Source organism: Fukomys damarensis, unplaced genomic scaffold (genome assembly GCF_012274545.1).
Source record: "Fukomys damarensis isolate Sample0158 unplaced genomic scaffold, DMR_v1.0_HiC HiC_scaffold_14, whole genome shotgun sequence".
In the NCBI taxonomy this organism is placed as follows: Eukaryota; Metazoa; Chordata; class Mammalia; order Rodentia; family Bathyergidae; genus Fukomys; species Fukomys damarensis.
The window spans coordinates 9,782,825-9,804,205 of NW_022900926.1; the positions used below are offsets into that span (position 1 = coordinate 9,782,825).

Here is a 21,381-nt window from a genome sequence, read left to right on the forward strand (position 1 = left end):
TTTCTAAATCTGATATTTTTTGCATGCATAATTGGGATAATAGAACCATACTTTATTAAGAGCATTCTGTAGATACCATATGATAATGCAAAGGGCGCCGACAATGATTAAATTTTATACACATATTAATTAAAATTTTAATATTAAGCCAGCTCTCTAGTAATAATCATCTTTAAAAATAGCTAATAGGTTAAAATATTAGGAGCATATCCCTGTATTAGCTGCAGAGAGGAAAGTAATTGAGCATTTTAATGAAATAATAAAAAAGCAAGTGTTCTGCACTTCAAACTTGCAGTGTTTTTATCCAAACTCTCAAAGCTTGAATAAAAACTTAAGAGTATAATTCTCATAAATTTATGGTTTTCTTTCGAATCCCTGCAATAAAATAGCCTGCTTGATAAGGTGTGAGTATTGAAGTTCCTCTCATTATAAATAGAGTTTTTCTTTCAAGAAAGTCTATCGAATGGCTTTAGTGGAGAATTATTGTCCTCGGCCTCAGATTCAAAACCAACCCAAACCGAAACAAAAACTCCTGTTAGCAATGGGTAGTGGAGCATGGCTTTTGTATCACCTGCCAGGAAGTAATGTCTGCAAAGCCCACCTAACGCAAACTAGGAGCATGTTTCCCTTAGACTATGACTGGGAAGCTAGGGGGTGACTCGATCCATTTTGTGAGCCCTCGCTTGTCCTCCGGAGCCACGAACAGGCTTCCAGTGAAGCCTAAGAGCGAAATCTCAAATTGTAACTGAGTATCTGTTACTCTCACCTTGCAGCCACCCTAACAGGATTTCTCTCTGGCTTGTTTTGCAGTATTACTACTCTGTCAAGGACATTTCGGTCGGAGGGATGTGCATCTGCTATGGCCATGCCAGGGCTTGTCCGCTTGATCCAGCCACAAATGTATGTACATCTACAGGAGGCTTAGGGAAAAGGGCGAGCTGAACTGTAAAGCGCTTTACAAAAAAGGTTTGCTGACAGGGAACACCCGTGAATGGGTGTTGGGTCCCCGCTGAGACAGTGTAAGACAAAGCCACGCGGGTGAAATGGAGCTGGCAGTGAAGATGATAGACTTTGAAGTCAGCCATCACCGTATCAGAAAGCAGATTAGTTTTTTCCCCCCACAAGGCTCCTAAGTGGTATCTGTTTTGATGCCTGTCTTGCTCTGACAGCTGCCTGCATGATTTAACTTTAGAGGACGCCTGCCATCACTCAGCCTGTCCATTTCTTTTAAAAACTTTAATCAAAAAATTAATGCAAACAAATGAAAAATGGATATGGAGGTAGATCTATAAACGGCCACAGAATAGGAAGGTGAGGTGTAGAGCAAAGGCAAAGAGGAGTGGAGTAGAAGAGAGGAATCCAGAGAGTGTCCTGCCAGGGCAGGAAATCCTGGGATGCTTTTGCTAGAATGTCTCATTCATTACAGTGTGCAAGGTGCACATAATCCACAGACGATGAAGGAGCATCTGTTTTCCTTGTCACAAATAAACTGGTGAAATTCAAAACTATCTGCCATGCAGCGTTTGGAAGAAATATATTAAATAGGAAGATGGATGAGTGATGGTAGGACCATGGTTAGTATTTCTGTTTTGTTTTGCCTCTACTAAAACTATACCACAAACATTGTCCTACTCAAAGGCAGCTTTCTAGGTAATGGATTATAGACTGTTATCTCCTAGGATGGTTTCAAAGCCCCGATATATTTTCCTGGAGAGGTGGTAGTGCTGCTTGCTGCATGGCTTGTGTTTGTTATCGGGGGCACCGATGGACAGTGCTTCCCAGGCTATGAGAGCCCACTGTGCAGCCTTCCTTGGAAGGACATTTGCATGTGGTAAATTGAGACTGTACTCAGAGCACACACACACTGGAGGTTTAATCCTGGAGATGCTAGATTTCTGTTCTTCATCTGCTCTTGAGAGGCACAGGTGTGTGAATCAACTCTCCTTTTTGCCACACCCCAAAATGTTAACAGCACTGGAGGCATACTTTAAAATAGACACATCTGTCCCTGAAAATCTGCAGACCCCGAGGATCAGAGCAGGAGAATTCAGACTTCAAGACCACTTCCTGTTAGGCCTCCTGCTTTCTTCCAAACATAAACCCAGTGATTCCAGAACAAGCCTGGACCTCCCAAAGCTGACTGTTGATCAAAGGGACCCACTCCAAGGAAGGTGCCATATGCTGCCCAGTCTGAGAGGAATTTTACATTGTAGTGCACATTGTAGAAGCTTTCTTTTTCCTTTGTACTATTTTTTCAAAGAGACACCCACTTCCTGTGCAATTCTAATCAATGCTCAAAGTGCGCTCCCCCCTCTCTCTGGGTAGAAATCACGCTGTGAGTGTGAGCATAACACGTGCGGTGAGAGCTGTGACCAGTGCTGCCCAGGATTCCATCAGAAACCATGGAGAGCTGGGACCTTCCTGACAAAGACGGAATGCGAAGGTACATTCTTGAGAAGCGCCAGAGCGGTCACTGTTGTTGTGCTGGGACATGGTGATTGTAGGGAAGCTCCTGTTTCCAATTTGTACCTATGGTTCATCCAAAGCAAGAGCTGGCAAATCCTTTACCCTGTTATCTTAGCCACTTACTTCTTTTATCTTAGCCACTTACTTGTTTTATCATTTGGAAATATTTACCAGACCTCTGGATTTACCATTATGTGAGGATTATGGGAAACACCTAAAAACATACTGTACACTTAGTGATTTTAGGATAAACCCTATGCTTACAGCATAATATATACACAGACCATTGGAATTGTAAGTAAACATTAAATAACATCTGGACTGCACAAACTAGCCTTCTAAGCATGCATACTTGTGAAATAGTTCCAAAACATGCATTTGCTCCAGCTCATTTTAGGTCTACCCATTTCAGCTCTATTTTTTTACCCCTCTTTCCTAAATACTTATCACCTAAAAAAGAGAGGAAAATCAGGGTGAAATTTGTTCCTCAGGATTCAATAGTTATATTTCCTAGAGGTGATGTTTGGAAGCAGTAGTCGTGAATGGTATAAGAGTTCTGTCACCTTGTGGTGACAGACAAAAGAGATACAATTTATGGAAATACAAATATATGTATGCATCTGACATAAATATTTATGGGTACCATATGATGTTTTGACACATGTATAATTTGAAAGATTTAGATTAGAGTAGGTGAATATATTGCCTCAAATATTTATTATTTCTTTGTGGTAAAAACATCCAGACTCTTGTAGCTTCTTCAAAATATACAATATTTATTATTTTCGGTAGTCACCCTACGGTTCCACAAGATGCCAGTACGTTCGTCCTCTAACTCGGTGCCCACTGCACCATGTTCTCTTCTATCTCCCTCCTGCAGACTCCTCCCACTGTCTGGTACACTCTGTTCTACACTCATCTTCTACAAGATCAACTTTTTTAGATTCCACACATCAGGGAGTTATGCGGTATTTGTCTTTCTGGGCCTGACTTATTTCACTGAATGTAATGTTAACCACTTCCATCCACGTTATCGCAGAGAGAAGATTTCATCATTTGAATGCCTTCACAACATTCCAGCGCATATACATTTCACATTTTCTTGATGAATTCATTAGCTTTTTCCATATATTGGCTGTTGGGAATAATGCTGAAATAAACACGGGGGTGTCCGTGTCTGCTTGGCGTGCTGATTAATGATGGGTGAATATATCTTTAAAATATAGATTCTGAGTAGCAACCATCTAGAGCCACTCATATTAAAAGTACAGTTAATGATGATCATTGATGAATTGCACTATAAAACCATTGGACAGTGACCCCCAAGAAATATGCCACTAATGAAAAACAATAAAACGACTATGCAAATGTGTCAGTAAGTACTCATCAATAATTTAAGTTATGACTCTGAAGTTAAGTGAATGTAATTTTCCCGAAGGAAATACCTAGGAAATGAAGTAGCTGAAATTACTGCTGACCGGACCAACATGGCAACAGGGATTCGTGAGAAACTCATGTTTCTGGAGATTTTCCCAAGCTACACAAAGACGTAAGAACAGACTTGGGCTGGACAGCAAACCCAAACTACCATGAAGCCCAATGAAACTGAATTTTAATGATGATATTTTGGTAAATCAACCCTAACCATATAGTTTCACCTTAACAGTCTTTATGGATTCCAAAACAGGTTGTGGGTTTCTTAAACTAATCTCAATACTGTATATTCATTCAATACACATTAATTCAGCTTGTATTTATCATGCATCACTTATGTTAGACATGATAGGTCTTCAAGACTATTGAATCATCATACACTTTAACTGTAAAATTTTCTCCAGCCATCAAGTATATTTCTCAGTTTAAGATACTACATGAGCTATCAGCTTCGACACTTACATCATTTGCCATTTAATTTCTGCCGGCCTTTATGTAAAGTTATTTTTAGATGTACCATTTTTCACAATCAGTGGGACAGATCCAGAGGCCTGGGCTACTCTGAACGGTCACCACCAAGATGAGTTTTCGTCAACTACTCCAGCCTCAAACGAGTGAATACTTTAGTTTTCCAAAACTTCTCCCATCCATTCCTGGGGATGACTTTCTATGAAATTCCACACAGGAATATTTCCTCCCAAATGCCTTAAACTTACCCTCCTTTTTAAAAACGTAGTTAATTTTACTGGTACATTTAAGGTATACGATGTAATGACATCCATCATTGGAAATTTGCACCTTTACATAATCCATCTTGGTTCTTATTTTTTCCCCATTCTCAACCCTTCCCTCCCTCCCTATTTACAAAGACTTTGTTTCCATTTTTTCTTTTTCTCACGTTAATTTCATTCCCATCTTTCCTTTCCCTCCCTCTTCCACTTCCCCTTCCCCTTTGCCCCTTTTCTTCCTGTTTCACATTATCTATTATACCTTTTAGTCCTTATTTACACTTTCAGTTTCTCACACTAGAGAAACTATTTGATATTTATTTTTTTTCTATTTATTTCACTCAAGAGTATGGCCTTGGCCGGGGATTTAGCTCAGTGGTTTGGTGGCCTGTCTTGCAAGTGCAGAGTTCAATCCCTGGTACCAAAAAAAAAAAAAAAAAGAGTATCAAATCAGTGTGCATCCCTGCTTGGTACCTTCCCCAAAGGATTAAAAGAAGCATACCACAGAGATATGTGTACACCCATGTTGATAGCAGCATAATTCATGATAGAAAAACTTGGGAGCAGCCCAATTGCCCATCAACAGGAAACTGGATAAAGAAAATGTGTTGTTGTTGCTGTTGTTGTTGTTTATAAAATGGAGTACTACTCAGCCATAAAGAATGAGAAACTAGAGATGTTTATAGCTAAATTTGTCCTCCTTTTGTGAAATATCAACAATCATAAGTGAGAGCAGCTTTTGAGGGTTGAGATTCTTTCTGTTGTCCCCGACACCACATCACACAGAATCACCTTACCCACATTTCAGAATCCTTCACCACTTACTCCCAGTATACTGAAGTCTAACCAAACACACAAAAGAATGACTGATCAACTTGGTTGCAACAGAGGAAGAATAAAACAAAGCAAAAGACTTTCATTTGCTATTATATGTATCTTTTAAATATTGACGTTACAGAGCAATTTTTCCTATTTTTTGCAGAGTAGAAGAGAGATTGTGTTTCCAAACTGAAAAAGAAATATTTTTAAAACCCGGAAATTAAAGATGGGCATCTAAGCCATAAAATCCTACATAAACACAGTAGTTTTGGCAACATGGGTATTTCTAAATGTAAAAAGTTTTCTTTTCCAACTTGAATTGCATTACCTAGCAAATTCTGCTGCGATATGATAAATCCCTCTACAAAATGGATGATCACCTTCTAATTCATTTGGCTTTAATTTGGATTTTCACTTAACGAGCTTGTTTAAGGCAAGATATAAGTCTGTCTCCAAAACGCAATGAATATTCATTCCATTGCTAAGCCTTTGCTTGAAGAATGGATTCCTCGCTCATGTCTCAGACAGTCTGAGAAGCAGCAAGGTACTGACGCTGAAGCAGAAAATGGCTCTGGGTCCTCAGGCACTGACCTTGTTCTCTGCTGCTGCAGATTCGAGCTGGCAGGGGGCAGCTGACTGAGTGACCAGGCCTGCAGTGTCCGGGGTCCTTGCTGCAGGAATGCGCAGAGACCTGTTTCTCAGACATGAGTGTCTGCCTGCATAACACAAAGCACCACCAATTCTAAGTAGTGTGAGAATAAGTTTGTATCACGCTACATCTACTATTTATACTGGCAGCGAGAACCCTCATTTTTTTGCATTATATTTCTAAAAGAGGATGTTTAAGTATTTTAGGGTATAATCCTCCAGCTATGAAGCTATTTATAATGCCTACAGATTTGTACTTATTACTATGTGTTCCCTAGAATAAAGTTTGAAACTCCATTAATGTAGCAAAACTATCACATTCTAAATGAAGTCAACGAACGGGAAATATTTGTAACAAATATGTCAAGGAGTTCATATCCTTCTGTATTAAAAGATCTCACATATCAACAAGAAAATCCTGTAAACCTGTTTAAAATGAGCAAAGGTCAATTTTTTTTCTCTCAGGGAAAAAAATGACTTTTCCAACCTAACCAAGACACAGTCACACTCATATCTGAAAAAGAATCAATTAAAATTTATCAAAGTATGTGTTCATCCACTCAACAAACACTTGAATGTTTATTAATTCGAGGTATTGACAAGACACAATATTGCTGAGCCTACAAGGAAATGTTGTCATCACATCAATGGTGCAGAAAGTGATCTAAAGAAAGTGATCTATGGAAACAGTTCAGATCACTAAAATTTAAATTCATGTGCTAATTGGTCAGAAGTTCCATTTTCATACATATCACCTTTGTGTGTGCTCATGCAGCTGCACAAGCCGTAGTATCATGTATATCATTCAATCCACGCTGCCACTGTTATTTATTGAGCTGTTTCCTTTCTTTATAGCATTATCCTAAGTATTTTGCCTTTGCAAGAGAGCTCTAAGAATGAATAATGAAACCTTTTTAACACTTGAATTTCCAGTGTCCAAGGCTGACAAACAGGAAGTAGCTGAACATCACACGTGACACCCCAGCATTCAACCTTGGTGCTCTGTCTGTGGGGAAACCTGGAAACTAACTGTCCATCACCAGCACTTGGCATGGTGGCCATTCGCGTAGTTCCCATGTAGCCTTTGGGGTTTGCTTGTGCTAATATGGAGATCAGAGCACAATTTGCTGTTTGCAAATGCAGTGGCTCTGAACCTTATATAAATGCCACCCTTATGAAATAAAAAATAGGGCTGGATGCATGCACACACACACACACACACACAAATCAATGTAAGGACAAGTCACAGACCCAACATCTTGGATAGGAAGGATTCTCCGTGTGAATATCTGGCTGTAGTTCCTACCCTAATGTAAATGCCATGTATCTTTTGAAGTCCTTTCTGGGGAAAGCGATTTTTTTTTTTTAACCTTCTTTAAAGTCCTGTAATGTAAAGTGAAAAAGACCAGAAGGATGACGATAGGGGCAAATCAATTGAGAACTTACTTATAAGGCATTATGCTAATGATTTGACATGCCTTACCTCCCTTGATGCCTTTAAATATCCTTATCTGGTAATTACTATAGACTACCGCATGTTTTAGTGAGAAACCGAGTCTTAGTGAAATGAAAGTGTTCTTTCCACCCCATGACTACTAATTACTCTCATTCTGTCCTGATAACTAGACACCTACCTTGTACATCACTCACCAAGTAGAAGTTAGGACTGAGTAGTACAAACTCTGGAAACTTAACTTCACCTCTTTATTTCCAACACTGATGAGCTGCTCTTCGGTGAGTTACTACACTTCTCTTTGGCGCAGATAGCTAAAGTAAGAAAAGTAGTTGATTTCAGTTCTAATCAGTCATAGGCAATTGAACAATTAGAAACAGAAGAGTCTGCCATGCTAAACAAGTAAATTTTGGTGGTTATAGTTTAGTTGTCAGAAGAGAAGAATGGTACTGCACAAGTCCATTTATACCCATAGAATACAGCACAGCGATTCCCATATAGGAATTATTCATTGCAGACTGCCTGGGTGTCAGTCATTCGATGCTACTCTTCAGTAATTTATTATGTGCTATAACAGGACATTGTGTGCCAAACTACATGAAGTTGCACATTTATATTTAAAATATCAGTAAAATATTGCCAATTTCAACTTTATGTATAGTTATTTCAAATTTCACTAAAAGTCTGAATTAATAACATATGCAATAAATCCAAACACTTTCTAAATCCATTTGTATGTGTGCTAAATGTGTAACAGGAGATAATTTTTAAACATTTGAAAACGAAAATTCATGTTTACCAATTTATTTGTTTCCTGCTGTAGCATGTAATTGCCATGGAAAAGCTGAAGAATGCTATTATGATGAAAACGTTGCCAGAAGAAACCTGAGCTTGAATACACATGGAAAGTACATCGGAGGGGGTGTGTGCATTAACTGCACACAGAACACCGCTGGCATCAATTGTGAGACTTGTGTTGATGGCTTCTTCAGACCCAAAGGGGTAAAGGATGCTTTTCTATCATCAAGTGCTAGTTTTGCTTTTTCATATGCAAAAGAAGTGCACAAAAGTAATCTGCATAGCTTCTCCAAAATGTTGAACTTCAAATTCTAAGAGGAGACTTGGAATGTTTCATAATTAAAATGATAAAATATTTTAAGAATAGGACACAGAACATTTCGATTATTCCAGAAAATTCCACTGTGAGTCCCTCCAGTCTGGCTCCACCCCTGGAAAACTAGAACATGGATTCATTTTACCATTTAGCTAACTTCAAAGAAATGAATCTATGTGGTTCACACTATTTTGTGTCTTCACCCTCTTGTTTATAATGTTTTAAGGTTTATTTATGTTGTGTACATTGTAAGGTAATTATCTTTTAAAATTCTAAGTAACATTCTGCATGACTAAACAAAATTCCATCCTTTCTCCCATTGATGAACATTTGGGTTATTTCCAGATTTGGGTTTGCTGCTACGAATAACCTCATATAAGACTTTTTATGGTTAATTTTAAATTTACCTTGTGTGAACACCTGGGAATGAAATGATTGTCTCAAAGGACAGATAAACATTTGACCCTACAAGAAACTGCTGAAATTTTGCCAAGTTAATAATAATATTTTACACATTCACCAAAAACGCCTGATTTTTAAATGTGCTTCAGTTGTTTCCTATCCTCAATAACATTTGAGGCCGACCACCTTTTTCAATCTTAGCCCTTCTGATGGCCATGGAGCGAATGGTCATCTTGAGTGCTGCTTCTCAGCCTTTGCTGTTGTCTTTGCTCGTGAAGTCGAGGTATTATTCTTTATTTTAGACACTTCCTAATTTTAACTTTTAGAAAACAAATTCCAGTAAGGCTTTGTGTATGGTATGCAGTAATGGCTGGATTTAGACAGGTGTTTAAATGAGTTCTTGCGGCATCGCGTAACGTGATGTGATCGTGTTACAGAGATCGACTCCTGCAGCCTCATTCTTTGTCTCTGCCCCTCTTTTGCGGGTGCTGTGTCTTGTTCGTATCACCTTTAATACACTTAGAGATAGGTTAGGTAGCTGGACCAGCATTACATTTCATTTTGAACATTGTTTTGTTTATAGTAGGATTTTTGCATTTCTATATTACAGAAACCATTACTTGGTATTTGCTTGGAATCGACGTACAAATATGGAGAAAATTAGCAGTATCAGAATATTGAATCATTTAATCAATAAGCAGTATTTTTCTCTCCATATATTTCTCTGTGTATCTATATCTTCTATAATTATTCATAATATTTTTGCAGTAGAGAGCTTGTGTCTTGGTAAATTTCATTTTCAGTATTACATTTTGAATTATTTTAAAACTATTTTTGAAATATTTTTAATTCTTTCACGCTATTATTAGAAGAAAATTTGAGTGCTAACTCTATTTTCTGTATTCATTCAAAGTTCATTTATTGGTTCTTGTAGTTTTCAACTTGATCCTTTAGAAGTCTACCCATAAACTGATACCTACAAATAAATTCAAGCTTGCTTCTTTTCCTACAATATTTATGCCAATTTTAAGTAAAAATGGTGAGTGTTGACATTGTTTATTTTGTTCTCAATCTTAAAAGGAAACATAATAATTCACTGTGAGCTGTAGATTTTTTAATGGATGCCCTTTATCAGATACAGCAACTTCCCTACTATTCCTAGGTTGCTGAGAGTTTTTATTATAGAGTTATTGCATTTTTACAAGTGTATTTCTACTCTGTTGAAATAAATATAAGTATTTTCCTCTTACCCCTTAATATGATCAATTTTCATTGATTGATTTATAAAATATTGAACTGGATTTTCATTGTTGATTCAATTCCATGTAATTATTAATATTACTATTTCCCTGTGTTGGGTGATTTTATTTAGTGAAGAATTGCTGTATCGTCCTACAGGGATATTATATAATCTCATTTTCTTGTAATGCCTTTGTTTCTGTGTGGCATACTAAGCTCACAAAATGAGTTTGGGAAATGCTTTCTCTTCCTTTGATTTATAAAATTATTTGTGTAAGATTGAAATGAATTTTTGAAAAATGTTTTGTATAATTTTGAGATAGAATTCCCTAGTGAATTTATCTGAGCCTTTTGTTTTCTTTGTATAAATAAATTTGATAGTGTATTCAATTTTTATTACATATGAAATTTCGTAGGTTTTATATTTTTTCGTAAGTCAATTTTGATATGTTGTATTTTTAAAAGCCCTTATTTCATCCAAGTAATTGAACTTTTGCCATAATTTTTAAAAACATATTTCCTTAGCATTCTCAATGTGCTGTGTCTACACTGATATCATCTCAATTCCTAAAATTTTTACATCTTATTTCTTCATCTTTTTTGTGATCAGTTATGCTTGTAGTTTATCAATTTTCTTAATCTTTTAAAAATATTTGCCTCTTTTCTATATTTATTGATATCTGCTCTTAAACTTATATTGTTCCTTCGATCTGTTTTATGTTTAAATTTCTTGTTATTTTACTGTATATTGATTTGGAAATTTATCACTTTTAAATCTCTCTTTTATAACATAAGGATTTACACACGTATTTCCTTCTCAGTTTTTTAGTTGCTTTCTGTGAATTCAGAAAGACTTTATGTTCTTATGTTCATTAGCTCTTATTTAAAGTAGTTTTCAATTCCTTTTGTGAAATCTTCTTTGTTAATTTCCAATATTTAGTGTTCTTAAATGACATATTTTATTGAGTTCTACATGACTAACAGGTACAACATATTGTGTAAAATATCATACTTTCGAAGTTTATGGAGATTTAGTTCAAGATTCAGTTTGTGATCTTGGGTGATCCAACATACACATTTGGAGTTTGCCTTGAACTGGTTAATTGACATCAATATAGATGTGTCCAATTACAATTGCAGATTCCTTTTTACATTTTGTTGTATTTGTTTATGGCTGAGCAGTACTCCCTTGCATAAAATAAACCCACATCTTCTTTATCTATTCACATGTTGATGGGCATTTGGGATGTATCCGACTTTTAGCTAGCACAAACTGTGCTGCTATAAACATGGGTGTATAAATATTGCTGTGATAGGATGCTTTTTTAATTCTTCTGGGAAGAGGAACAACTGGGTCAAACTGAATTTCTAGCTTCAGTTTTTTGAGGAATCTCTATACCGATTTTCACAGTGGTTGCACCAGTCTATACTCCCACTAACAGTGGAGAAGGGTTCCTTTCCCTCTACAGCCCAAGGTGCACACATATTTAGAATCTTGCATATCTGTGTACTTTTACATCATATAACTAGACATTTTAATAATTTAAAGATGTCTACTCAATTTCAGATAAACTTTTGTTCCTAAAATCTGCTTCCTGTCCTTAGTAATGGAGCTATAACAGCTTTCTTATGCTAATTCTGTATCTTTCTCAATTTCTTACTTCCATTATCTTTATCATAAAGCAGATCTCTTATAAAATAGATGTGTGTTGCTTTTTTATCCTGTTGTCTTTTTAAATTGCGTGTTTAGTCTTTATCAGTGATGTTGAATCTTTTAGAGCTTCCAGTGATACTAGCAGCCCAGTGCAGTGCACGGCCATATGTTCATCACTACTGAGCTATACCAACATAATGTAATTAATACTATGTTGGAGCTTTTGCTATTTTTTTCCATAAAATTCTTGTTCTGCTCTTTGTTCTTGTGTTAAACAAATATGTTTCAGTATTTTATTTTTGCTAGAATATTTTTGGCAATATCCCTTGGTATTGTCTTTTTTTAATTTATGTGTTAGTGATTACAATATACATTACAATATACATTCTTACCCACTTTTTGTTCAGAGTTACTATTCACATACGATTAAAACTCCACAATTGCATAGTTCCATCTACATCTCCCTGTTGGATCTGTTTTCACATATTGCACGTAAACTCCCAGTAAAAGCTGGTAATTTTTCTTTGAACTGACTTAAAAAAAGGAAATGCAGAGAAGAAAATGGTAATTTTACAATATCTATCTTTCCACCCATTTCCAATAACCTTTAGTTCATCTTCATATCCATTTCCTTTATGCTTGAAGGTTTCCTTTAGCATTATTTGTAGCATAGAACTATCAGTAACAAGTTCTTAGATTTTTAAAAATCTAAATATGTCTTTACTGTCATCATTTAAGAGTAGTTTCATTGTATTTAGATTGTAGTTATTTCTAGCGCTCTAAAAATGTGCCACCAGTATTTCATGGATGCTTCAGAGATTGTAGCCACCGTTTGTATCTTTGTTCCATGAGTAGAACATAATAGATAATGTATCTTTGTCTTAGGTAGCTTCTCACTGAGAATACCTGGCCTCCACAAATCATGGGAAGAAAGCTTTATTTCAGCTCACAGCTTATACAGGCTTCAGTCTGTAGTGGGCTGGTTCCAAGGCAGGTAGGATGGCAGAGCGGGTGGCAGAGGGACAAGGGAGCAAGAAGCAGAGAGAGACTGAGAGAGGACAAGGGAGGTACAGTAGACCCTTCCAGGCCAGGGAGCTCTGCCTCCAGCCAGTCTTTACCTCCCACCATCACATTCAACTATCAGCTCTTCAGTGGACAGATCCACTCATAAGTGTCCTACTTCCATGATATCAGATGAGACCTCAGATTACAGCTCCCCAAAGCCTCACCCATGGGCTAAGAAAGCTTTAGGGGAGCATCTAGACAGAAATGATAACATTGTCTAATTCACTAGCTAATTTTAACACGTTTTCTTTGTTTCTGCCTTTCAAGAGCTGTGCCACTTACTGGAAAATTGGCATTTAGACCAATCTGACCTATGGCTTCTTTGTATGTGGTCTGTGAGCTAAGCCTTTTGGGGGGGGCAATTGTAAAGGTTTATTAGAAGAGGAATAGGAAGAGAGGAAAAAAAGATGAGGGATAGAAGAGGGAGGGGGAGAAAGAGAAATCTTATATGACTTACGAAACCACATTTCATTATTTGTCCCTGCAAATTGCATTCCAGCCTCAGACTCATACGTTTATATTTGATTTCTTTGTGATTAACTCACTCAATTCACCGAGCTTCATGGAGCAATACATTGGGAGTTAATTCCACATTTAGGAAATCTTAGGCTCTAGTTCCTAAAAGATACTTTTCGACCCACGGTTTCTCCTTCTCTTCTAGGGGCCCAACTATTTGCACATCATGTTCCTTGACTGTACCTGATAGGTTAATGAGACCATGCTGTTGTTTTAAAAAGGTTTCTCTTTATCTATTCTTTACGTTTGGTTACTTACCTGCCATACATTTTTAGTTTGAAGAGTTTTCTTCTTGTCATTTATAATCTGACATTAAATGCAGCCAGAGAATTTTGAAATGCAGATATAAGGGTTGATAAAAAATATAGTGTGTGTTCAGATATAAAAAGAAATTCTTACAGTAAAAGATACTTTGCTACTAAATGCCCTCAAAATACTTCCCCTCACTTCAGACACAACTATCCCGTTGTTCTCCTCACTTTCTGAGGAAGCTCTGGAGGTGAGCATCAATGAGACTCTTTACACGTTATGAAAAAATACAAAAGTGAATGCAGGTGCTGTGTGCCCTCCAGCAAAAGGGCAGCCTATGAAAGGCATTATGCTGTGTCCTCACCCACCTTCCTCACTGGATCTAGCATTGTGAGCTGTCTGGCTTTTCCCCCAATTCAAAATGAGCATGAGAAGTAAGCACTTAGAATGGATTCAAGACCAAGACTCATGAAAGAGGGCCTCCAGAGCTGCTCTATAGAAAGGGGTAAAAATGAGGGGATAAGCGGCAGGGGAGGGTTCTGAGGTGGATCAAGGGCAATGTGCTATTTACTGCAATAAATTATTTAACTGTAACATTCACTCTGTTTTTCCATCATTACCTTATATGTTTATTCAACTATCAGGCATTATATTTCTTATAGTGTCCGTTTTTCTGCTAAAGTATTTTATCCATTCACTCATTATAAACATTCGTTTGCTTTATGTTTTGGATATATTTACAATACCTGCAATAACACTTTGAAGTATATTAGTTTCTCTGTGTTCTAACAAATATAAAAGGATTTTTTGTTTCTTTTTATTATATAAGTATTTATATTCATTTGCTTGTTTATTTTGTTTTTGTTACAGTGAAGATTAAACTTGAAGGTGCTCTACCACTGAGCAGCATTCCAGCCCTTTTTTAAAATTTTGAGACAGGGCCTATCTGAGTATCCCAGGCAGGGCTTGAAGTTGAACTCCTGCTTGGCCTGCCCTGGGTGCTGGGATTACAGGAGCACAACACCCCTGCATGTGGTGTAATTATTGTTTTTAAGGGACATTCTGGATAGTACAGTGGCCCCTTGACTTATGAATTAAATTGGTTCTCAAGGGCTGGTTGTAACTCAAATTGGTTGTAAGTCAGTACAGCTCAGATTTGGATATTTACCTGGGTATACACTATAGATAACAAGAGGCAGATGAATCTTCAGTTAACCTAATTAACCCGAGTTGTTCATATGTCAGGCCGGTCGTAACTTGAGGGTCCACTGTTCAGTGTAGAGATCCTACATTTTATTATCTTCCTGTGGAGGTTTTGAGTTGTGTTTTCAGTTGTAGTAAGCTTACTCAGTGACACCTGAAACTTGGTAAGGTGCTCTTTTATATTTGTTAGAACAAAGAAAACTTGGGGTATTTATTTGACATTTCTAGGGCTGGGGATTTAGCTCAGCAGTTCTGCCGTCTGCCTTGCAAGCTCAAGGACCTAAATTTGATCCCTGGTACCAAAAAAGACAAAAACAAAAACAAAAAAACAAATAACAAATAACAAATGCCTCTTCTCCCATGGAGGTCATTGTAACCTGTAGTTCCCACTGATTAACATTTCTAACTTGGTTGATTTTAAACTCCAATTTCTGTTTATTCTATGGTGAGAAGCATCTGAAAATTTTGCTCATCTTGTTCAGCTTTTTCCCCTGGGTTCCTTGGTGTCTGGGTGTGCATCTATCCAACAATGGATTGTTAAGTGTTTGACAGGTGCATTTAGGAAGAATTTGGTCTTGGCCCTCTCTTGGGATAGATATTTTTCTGTGTTTTTTTTTTTTTACTTTCAAACGTCACATTCTTCTAGTTTCTGCCTGCTTTTAATTATTCACACAGGCCTTCAAATAATTTAATTTTTATGGTTTGTCCAAGATTTGCAATTTATCATTGTAATCTGATGATGTATTATTCTCATACAAGATAAAATATTAAATCAGACCTGGAAGCTTGATCAAGTTTTTATGACAAGAGTAGTAATTAAGTGCATCAGCATGAGATTTTGGTGTTTTGATACTTGTAAAATACTCTTGCTAAATTAAATTTTTTATATGCAAGTATTGTAGTCTCTTACTATTCGGGATGAAGTCAATAAAGCTATGAAAAGGCAGTTTTTTGTATTGGCACATAACTTATGTCATAGATGGTCTTAAAATTATTGTTTCAAAAATTGATTTTACATTTATGTAATGAATATATAAATTTGATACATGCATACATTTTACATATGAAATATATATGGAAATATCATACAGTGTTTACTTAGAGGATTGACTTATAACCTGAATTACTTTGATAAGATTAAAAATGAGTGTAGAGATATTTGTAGAATCTCATAGACTAGCTTTCTTGATGAGCTGTCTAATTCAAGCAGATTTTTCCAATGGCTACAGATATGATAGTGGGTAGAGTGCCTTTTCTTACTGAAGCTCATCATTGAGATCATAATTCATATTTCTAAAAGTCAGATTTTTATCCAAAGCGACATTTTTGTATTGTGCCAGTTTTGTTTTTTTTTTTTAATGTCCTGGTGTTTTCTCTGAGTACAAAGCCTTTCTTCTCAAATTCTATTCTCAAATTGATACTCATATTTGAAGCTTTCGTAGAATGTTAATTTTTCTCAAAAGCCCTGCTTGATTTCCTTGTGTTGTTGTATTTTTTGTCCCATAAGGCTGTGATGGTGTGTCTATTTCATATTCTCTTTAGTCACTGTCTTTCAAATCTTAATCCTATAAATTTAAGGCAGCAACCAGGTCTCCAATCTGTGCTGTGCATAATCCTTACTTCGTAATGGGAGAAATGAATGTGTTTGAACAAATGATGATTTTGAAACTGCTCTATGAACTTATCTGATCCACATCCAGGCAGATATGTAAATAACTCTAATTTTAATGCCTTCAGTTGTACCAGCTAACAAATTTCCACTTGTAAATGAACTTACGTTATTTATGTGTGTACGTATATGTATGGATATATGTACAGAGGTACATAGGTGTGGACACTATATGCAGTACCATCTCAGTATTTCCTGGACAATTAATTTATTTTGGTTCTTTTCTTATTCCATCTGGAAAACACATATATGCACATATGAGCATAGTTTAAGTTTGTTTAATTAAAATAAAGCAGTAAAAGCTACTAGTTATGTATTTATTATATGCCAGGAGTCTAATGAGATGCTGTATGTGTCATTCCTTTTAATTAATTTACAGAACATTTTTGTATTTGTTTTTATTATCCTCATATCATAAGGAAGTAAATAAATTGTACAGTGTCACCGAGTTGTTAAGTGGCCACACTGGGAAATGAGCTCATGTTTCCCAAATTGCACAGTTTTCATTGTTTCCTCTCTAGTTATACAGCCTCTTAGAAAACCAAGTTTTTAATTTATATATTTAATAGTATTATAGTACACCAAACATAAATTTCTATTTAAATAATCATATCATGATCAATGTGAAAGAATTTCTTAAAAATAGATTGGGCAGAAAGTTTAAATTGCTGATTTTAAACTGTGGTGTAGTAAAAAGCAAAAAACCCAGAAGACATTTTATGGAATATAGTTAGACTAGCCAAAAAATATTATCATTTTTCCTTGTTATGATAACAATACTCTGGTGAAACAAGATGGATGCATCCTCAAATTTGTAGCATTTAAAAGCTTTTTATTGTCAATTTCTTCTAAAAAATGCAGCAAAGGCAAGAAAGATGAAGCTCACGTGGCAAAATCTTGATAGCTGTTGAATCTATAGCATATACTAAAAGTTTATTGTGCCATCCTCTTTATGTATATGTTGAAAAAGTTGGATTTTAGAAATTCTAAACATGTAGTAAACGTCACATTTTATGATTTTCTCAAATTATTTTATATACTATAAAACTAATTTAACCTTCAGGTTTACTGAATTGAAAAATATTGCTGTTTTTATCACATTTGACTGAAAGCTTTTTAATATTTCTGTTAGGTATCACCAAATTATCCGAGACCATGCCAGCCTTGTCACTGTGATGCAGCCGGTTCCCTAAGTGAAATCTGTGTCAAGGATGAGAGATCCGCTCGCCTAGGTGAGGACGGTCTAGGGCTCCAGGGCAGGACCTTAAAAGCCAATATGGTGCATGCACATAGAAAGCCTTCTTAAGTCTGTCTTCATAGCAGTGTGCACTCCAGGAAGCAGGTTTTTATTCTCTTAATAATTAATGTTATGTTAATTAGCATGCTTTAAAAAGCAAGAAGAAGTCTGATGATTTGTGTATGTACGTCTGTGTGTGTGTGTACACAGTCTTGTCACTTAATGGTAGGAATAAGTTCTGGAGAATGTGTCGTTAGCTGATTTTGTTGTTGTTTGAATGTCATAATGCACATAAAGTAAAACTTCATTGGGCGCTTCAGTCTTCTAAGACCATTGTCATACAGGATGTCTGTCACTGAGGAAACCAACATGATGTTATACATGACTGTATGTATCTGCCTGCAAGGGTGGGGTGGGAATCACACATCTGTAGGTGTACAAGCTTTTTATCTCATTTCTTGTTTTGTAGCTTCTGTGAGTTCTAGGGTAAAGTGGCAGCATTCATTGAAGGGTGGGTGTTCTGATGGGAGGCGAATACAGATCATATCTGGAGACGTAAGCAATAAATTAGAGAGCCAGAAGTGTGCCTAAGGGATAAGACATATAACAGTCACGAGTTAAAGAGGTGAAGGAGGTTGACATTAATTTAAGCTGAGTACTTTGTGTAATGGAATTCATGATGATCTCCAAACATCAAGGAATCCAATGCCAGTGTAATCCCTTGCTATAAAATGTTTGGGAGCCAATTCTAAAGCAGTTACTCTAAGTTCAAATAGGAAATTCATAACATGTGTGTGGAACTGTTTCTTTATGTCTCACAGAGTGAATTCTTGTCTTCTTTGGAAAGACTAAAATAAATCATGACTACAATATAGTCTTTCCCCCTACAACTTTCTCCTTTGGAATCTAGTTTAGCCTGCCTGCTTTCTTTATGAAACTATAGGATTACCAATTTAAGCATAATATGTAACCTTAATTCTTGAAAGATTAAAATCTGATGTGTTTTAATATACAAACAATGAATTGCTGTCTTAGTCACTTTCTTGTCAATGGGACACAATATCTTACATTCCAAATTAAAGGAGAAGAAGTCTATTTTGGCTGGCATTTTGATCCATGCTCTGTTGGCTCCCAGGCAGGACAGCACAGCAGGAGGGCATGGCGGAGGGAAAGCTGCTCATGTTATGGCAGCCGGGAGGCAGAGGGAGAAGGGACTAGACAGGGAGGAGGGGGGCACCCTTCTAGGCCACATCCAGCTGCATGACCTCTTCCTGCCAGACCCCGTCTCCCAAAACCCAGTCAGCTCTAGGGCCCCAAAACTCCTGTCACCTTCCACAAGCCCCCACCGTGAAGTACGTAAGGCTTTGGGGGGACCTTCTCCATCTAAACTATAACTACTACTGCATCATTTGTCGTTTTAGGCCCCCTCTTGTTTTTGGTAATTACTAAGTCACAGGGATAATTTCAGGTGTACTTCAGTTACGTTAATGTCCTCTTTTAAAATAAGTATATCATTACAAAGCTATAAAAATAGAAACATAAAAACTGAATATCTAATTCAGTGGCAATGTAGCAGATATACTAGTTTTAACATTTTTTAATATATTTGTCATATTGCATAGAGAATTTTTGGTATTGCTCCATTTTACTTTGCATGCTGTTTTCTTCCAGTCTTTTAAAAATCTTCCCTGAAATCTGATTCCAGCACCTAAATAATACATCAGAGTATGTTTGTACCTATCTACCAATTCAACTTTATGCTAAACATTAAATTCTTTCTAATATTTGTTTATTTAACCAGTGCTTTAATTAAGACCTTTGTATACAAGTATTTTTATTGCCAGAAAAAATACATAGTAAAATAAATGTTTAAGGAATGGGGTAAAATATTCAGCAATGGCGACATTCTCAATTTTTTTTTCCTCCCATCGTCTTTCCAATTTAACTGCAGTGAACCATTTTTCTTATTCGGTTCCTGAGCATTACCTCCAAACTCTAAATGATGTTATTCTTATCAGTTTTGTGTCATCAAAATGTTTTCATATTGATTCCATCTTGAAAGAAAGAAAAATGTTTCATTCATATTCCCTTCCTTCTTTCCACCATCCCAATATTATGTTAGATCTCTTCTGTGATACTTTCATCATGTTAGAAAGAAAGCTTAATTCCCATCTCACGATCTATTGAATGCAGGTCTTGCCTCTTGAGACCTGATATATAAAGATGACAAGGACACCATCTTGACCTTTCCCAGACTTCTGCAGTTGTCACTCACGTTTATCTTTTCAAAGATATAAACAGCAATGCTTAGATTAAAAATAAATTCTTTCCATTTTAAAATTGAAATCCAATCAACACTGTAGTGTAATTTCATTCATATTATACATTAGAGACCTGAGTTGTGAAACTGAACACACACTTGTAATAAACTTCGCCTTCGTGCTTAGTCTGAGCTGTTGATTTAGAAAAATACGAATGTGGTTTAATGGTCTGAACTACTTAATCAAATTGCCTAAACAGTAGAAATCACACATATCCCAGGGTCTTATTGGCCCTGAGTTGAGGAAATATACATATATTTCTTTTGTGAATTTTGTTTCCTTTGTTTTCTTTCAGTGTGAGGTAGATTCTTTTCCTCCTCAGGTAGGAGCTCTCTAAAGATTAAAAATAATGAGGGGCTAGGGACACAGCTTAGTAGTAGAGTGCTTACCGAGTAGGTGCAAAGCCCTGGGTTCTATCCTCAGAAGTACAAAATGCAACAAAACAAAAAACACCCAACACACTTGTTATAAACCCACATGTTATAACATACTTGTTAAACAATTTCTGGATTTGCTTTGTCTCTCACTATTGTGGAAAGGATTTCTAACCTACAGAATTGAAATGTTTTTATATAATCAGCCCTTAAAATTCAGATAATCTTCTTTAGTTATTATAATGGCACTAAGTATGATCATTATGTACTTTAACATTCCTCTATTGGATTTCTTACATGCTTTTAAAGTCCCAAAATTCTTATCTATCCAAAGACTAGACTAATGTATTTTTGGTTCATTTGCATGATTTCACTTAATAACAATTTATGCATGCATCTGGAATTTATTTTGACATGTTTATAAGGAGAATTTCTATCTACATTTTATTTTCAAATATGTTTTTATTCACTGACTTAATATGTCTACAGACATAGTTTTTTCACTATATATGTTTGTTGTAGTACAATTTCTATAACCAAAAAATAATTTTTGTAGTTTTTTTTTCTGAGTAAATGTTTGCAGTATATAACGATCACCCTGCTTTCATTGTGGGGAGCTGGCACATGTCCATAACGTATCTTAATCCTTTCCATGACTGCTCCCCTTCCCCTCCTGCCTCTTTCCTTGAATCTCTTGGCCTCCTTTCCTCTTGCGGAAGATCTGCCTCCTTGTTTCCTATAATTCATATTTACTTTATGTTCCGCATCTGTTAGCAGCACTGCGCTATCT

At 36.2% G+C, this 21,381-nt stretch overlaps 1 protein-coding gene across 3 annotated transcripts in view; it reads left to right on the forward strand.

Annotated features, from left to right (window-relative positions):
* The window catches only part of Lama2 (laminin subunit alpha 2), a 563,701-nt gene that overhangs the window by 216,679 nt on the left and 325,641 nt on the right, over window positions 1-21,381 (forward strand). For all 3 annotated transcript variants that reach the window (XM_033763224.1, XM_033763225.1, XM_033763226.1), the window contains 4 exons: window positions 811-900; window positions 2,326-2,443; window positions 8,372-8,550; window positions 17,792-17,891. In XM_033763224.1, the coding sequence (XP_033619115.1) occupies window positions 811-900; window positions 2,326-2,443; window positions 8,372-8,550; window positions 17,792-17,891 (487 nt within the window). The remainder of the gene's footprint in view (window positions 1-810; window positions 901-2,325; window positions 2,444-8,371; window positions 8,551-17,791; window positions 17,892-21,381) is intronic.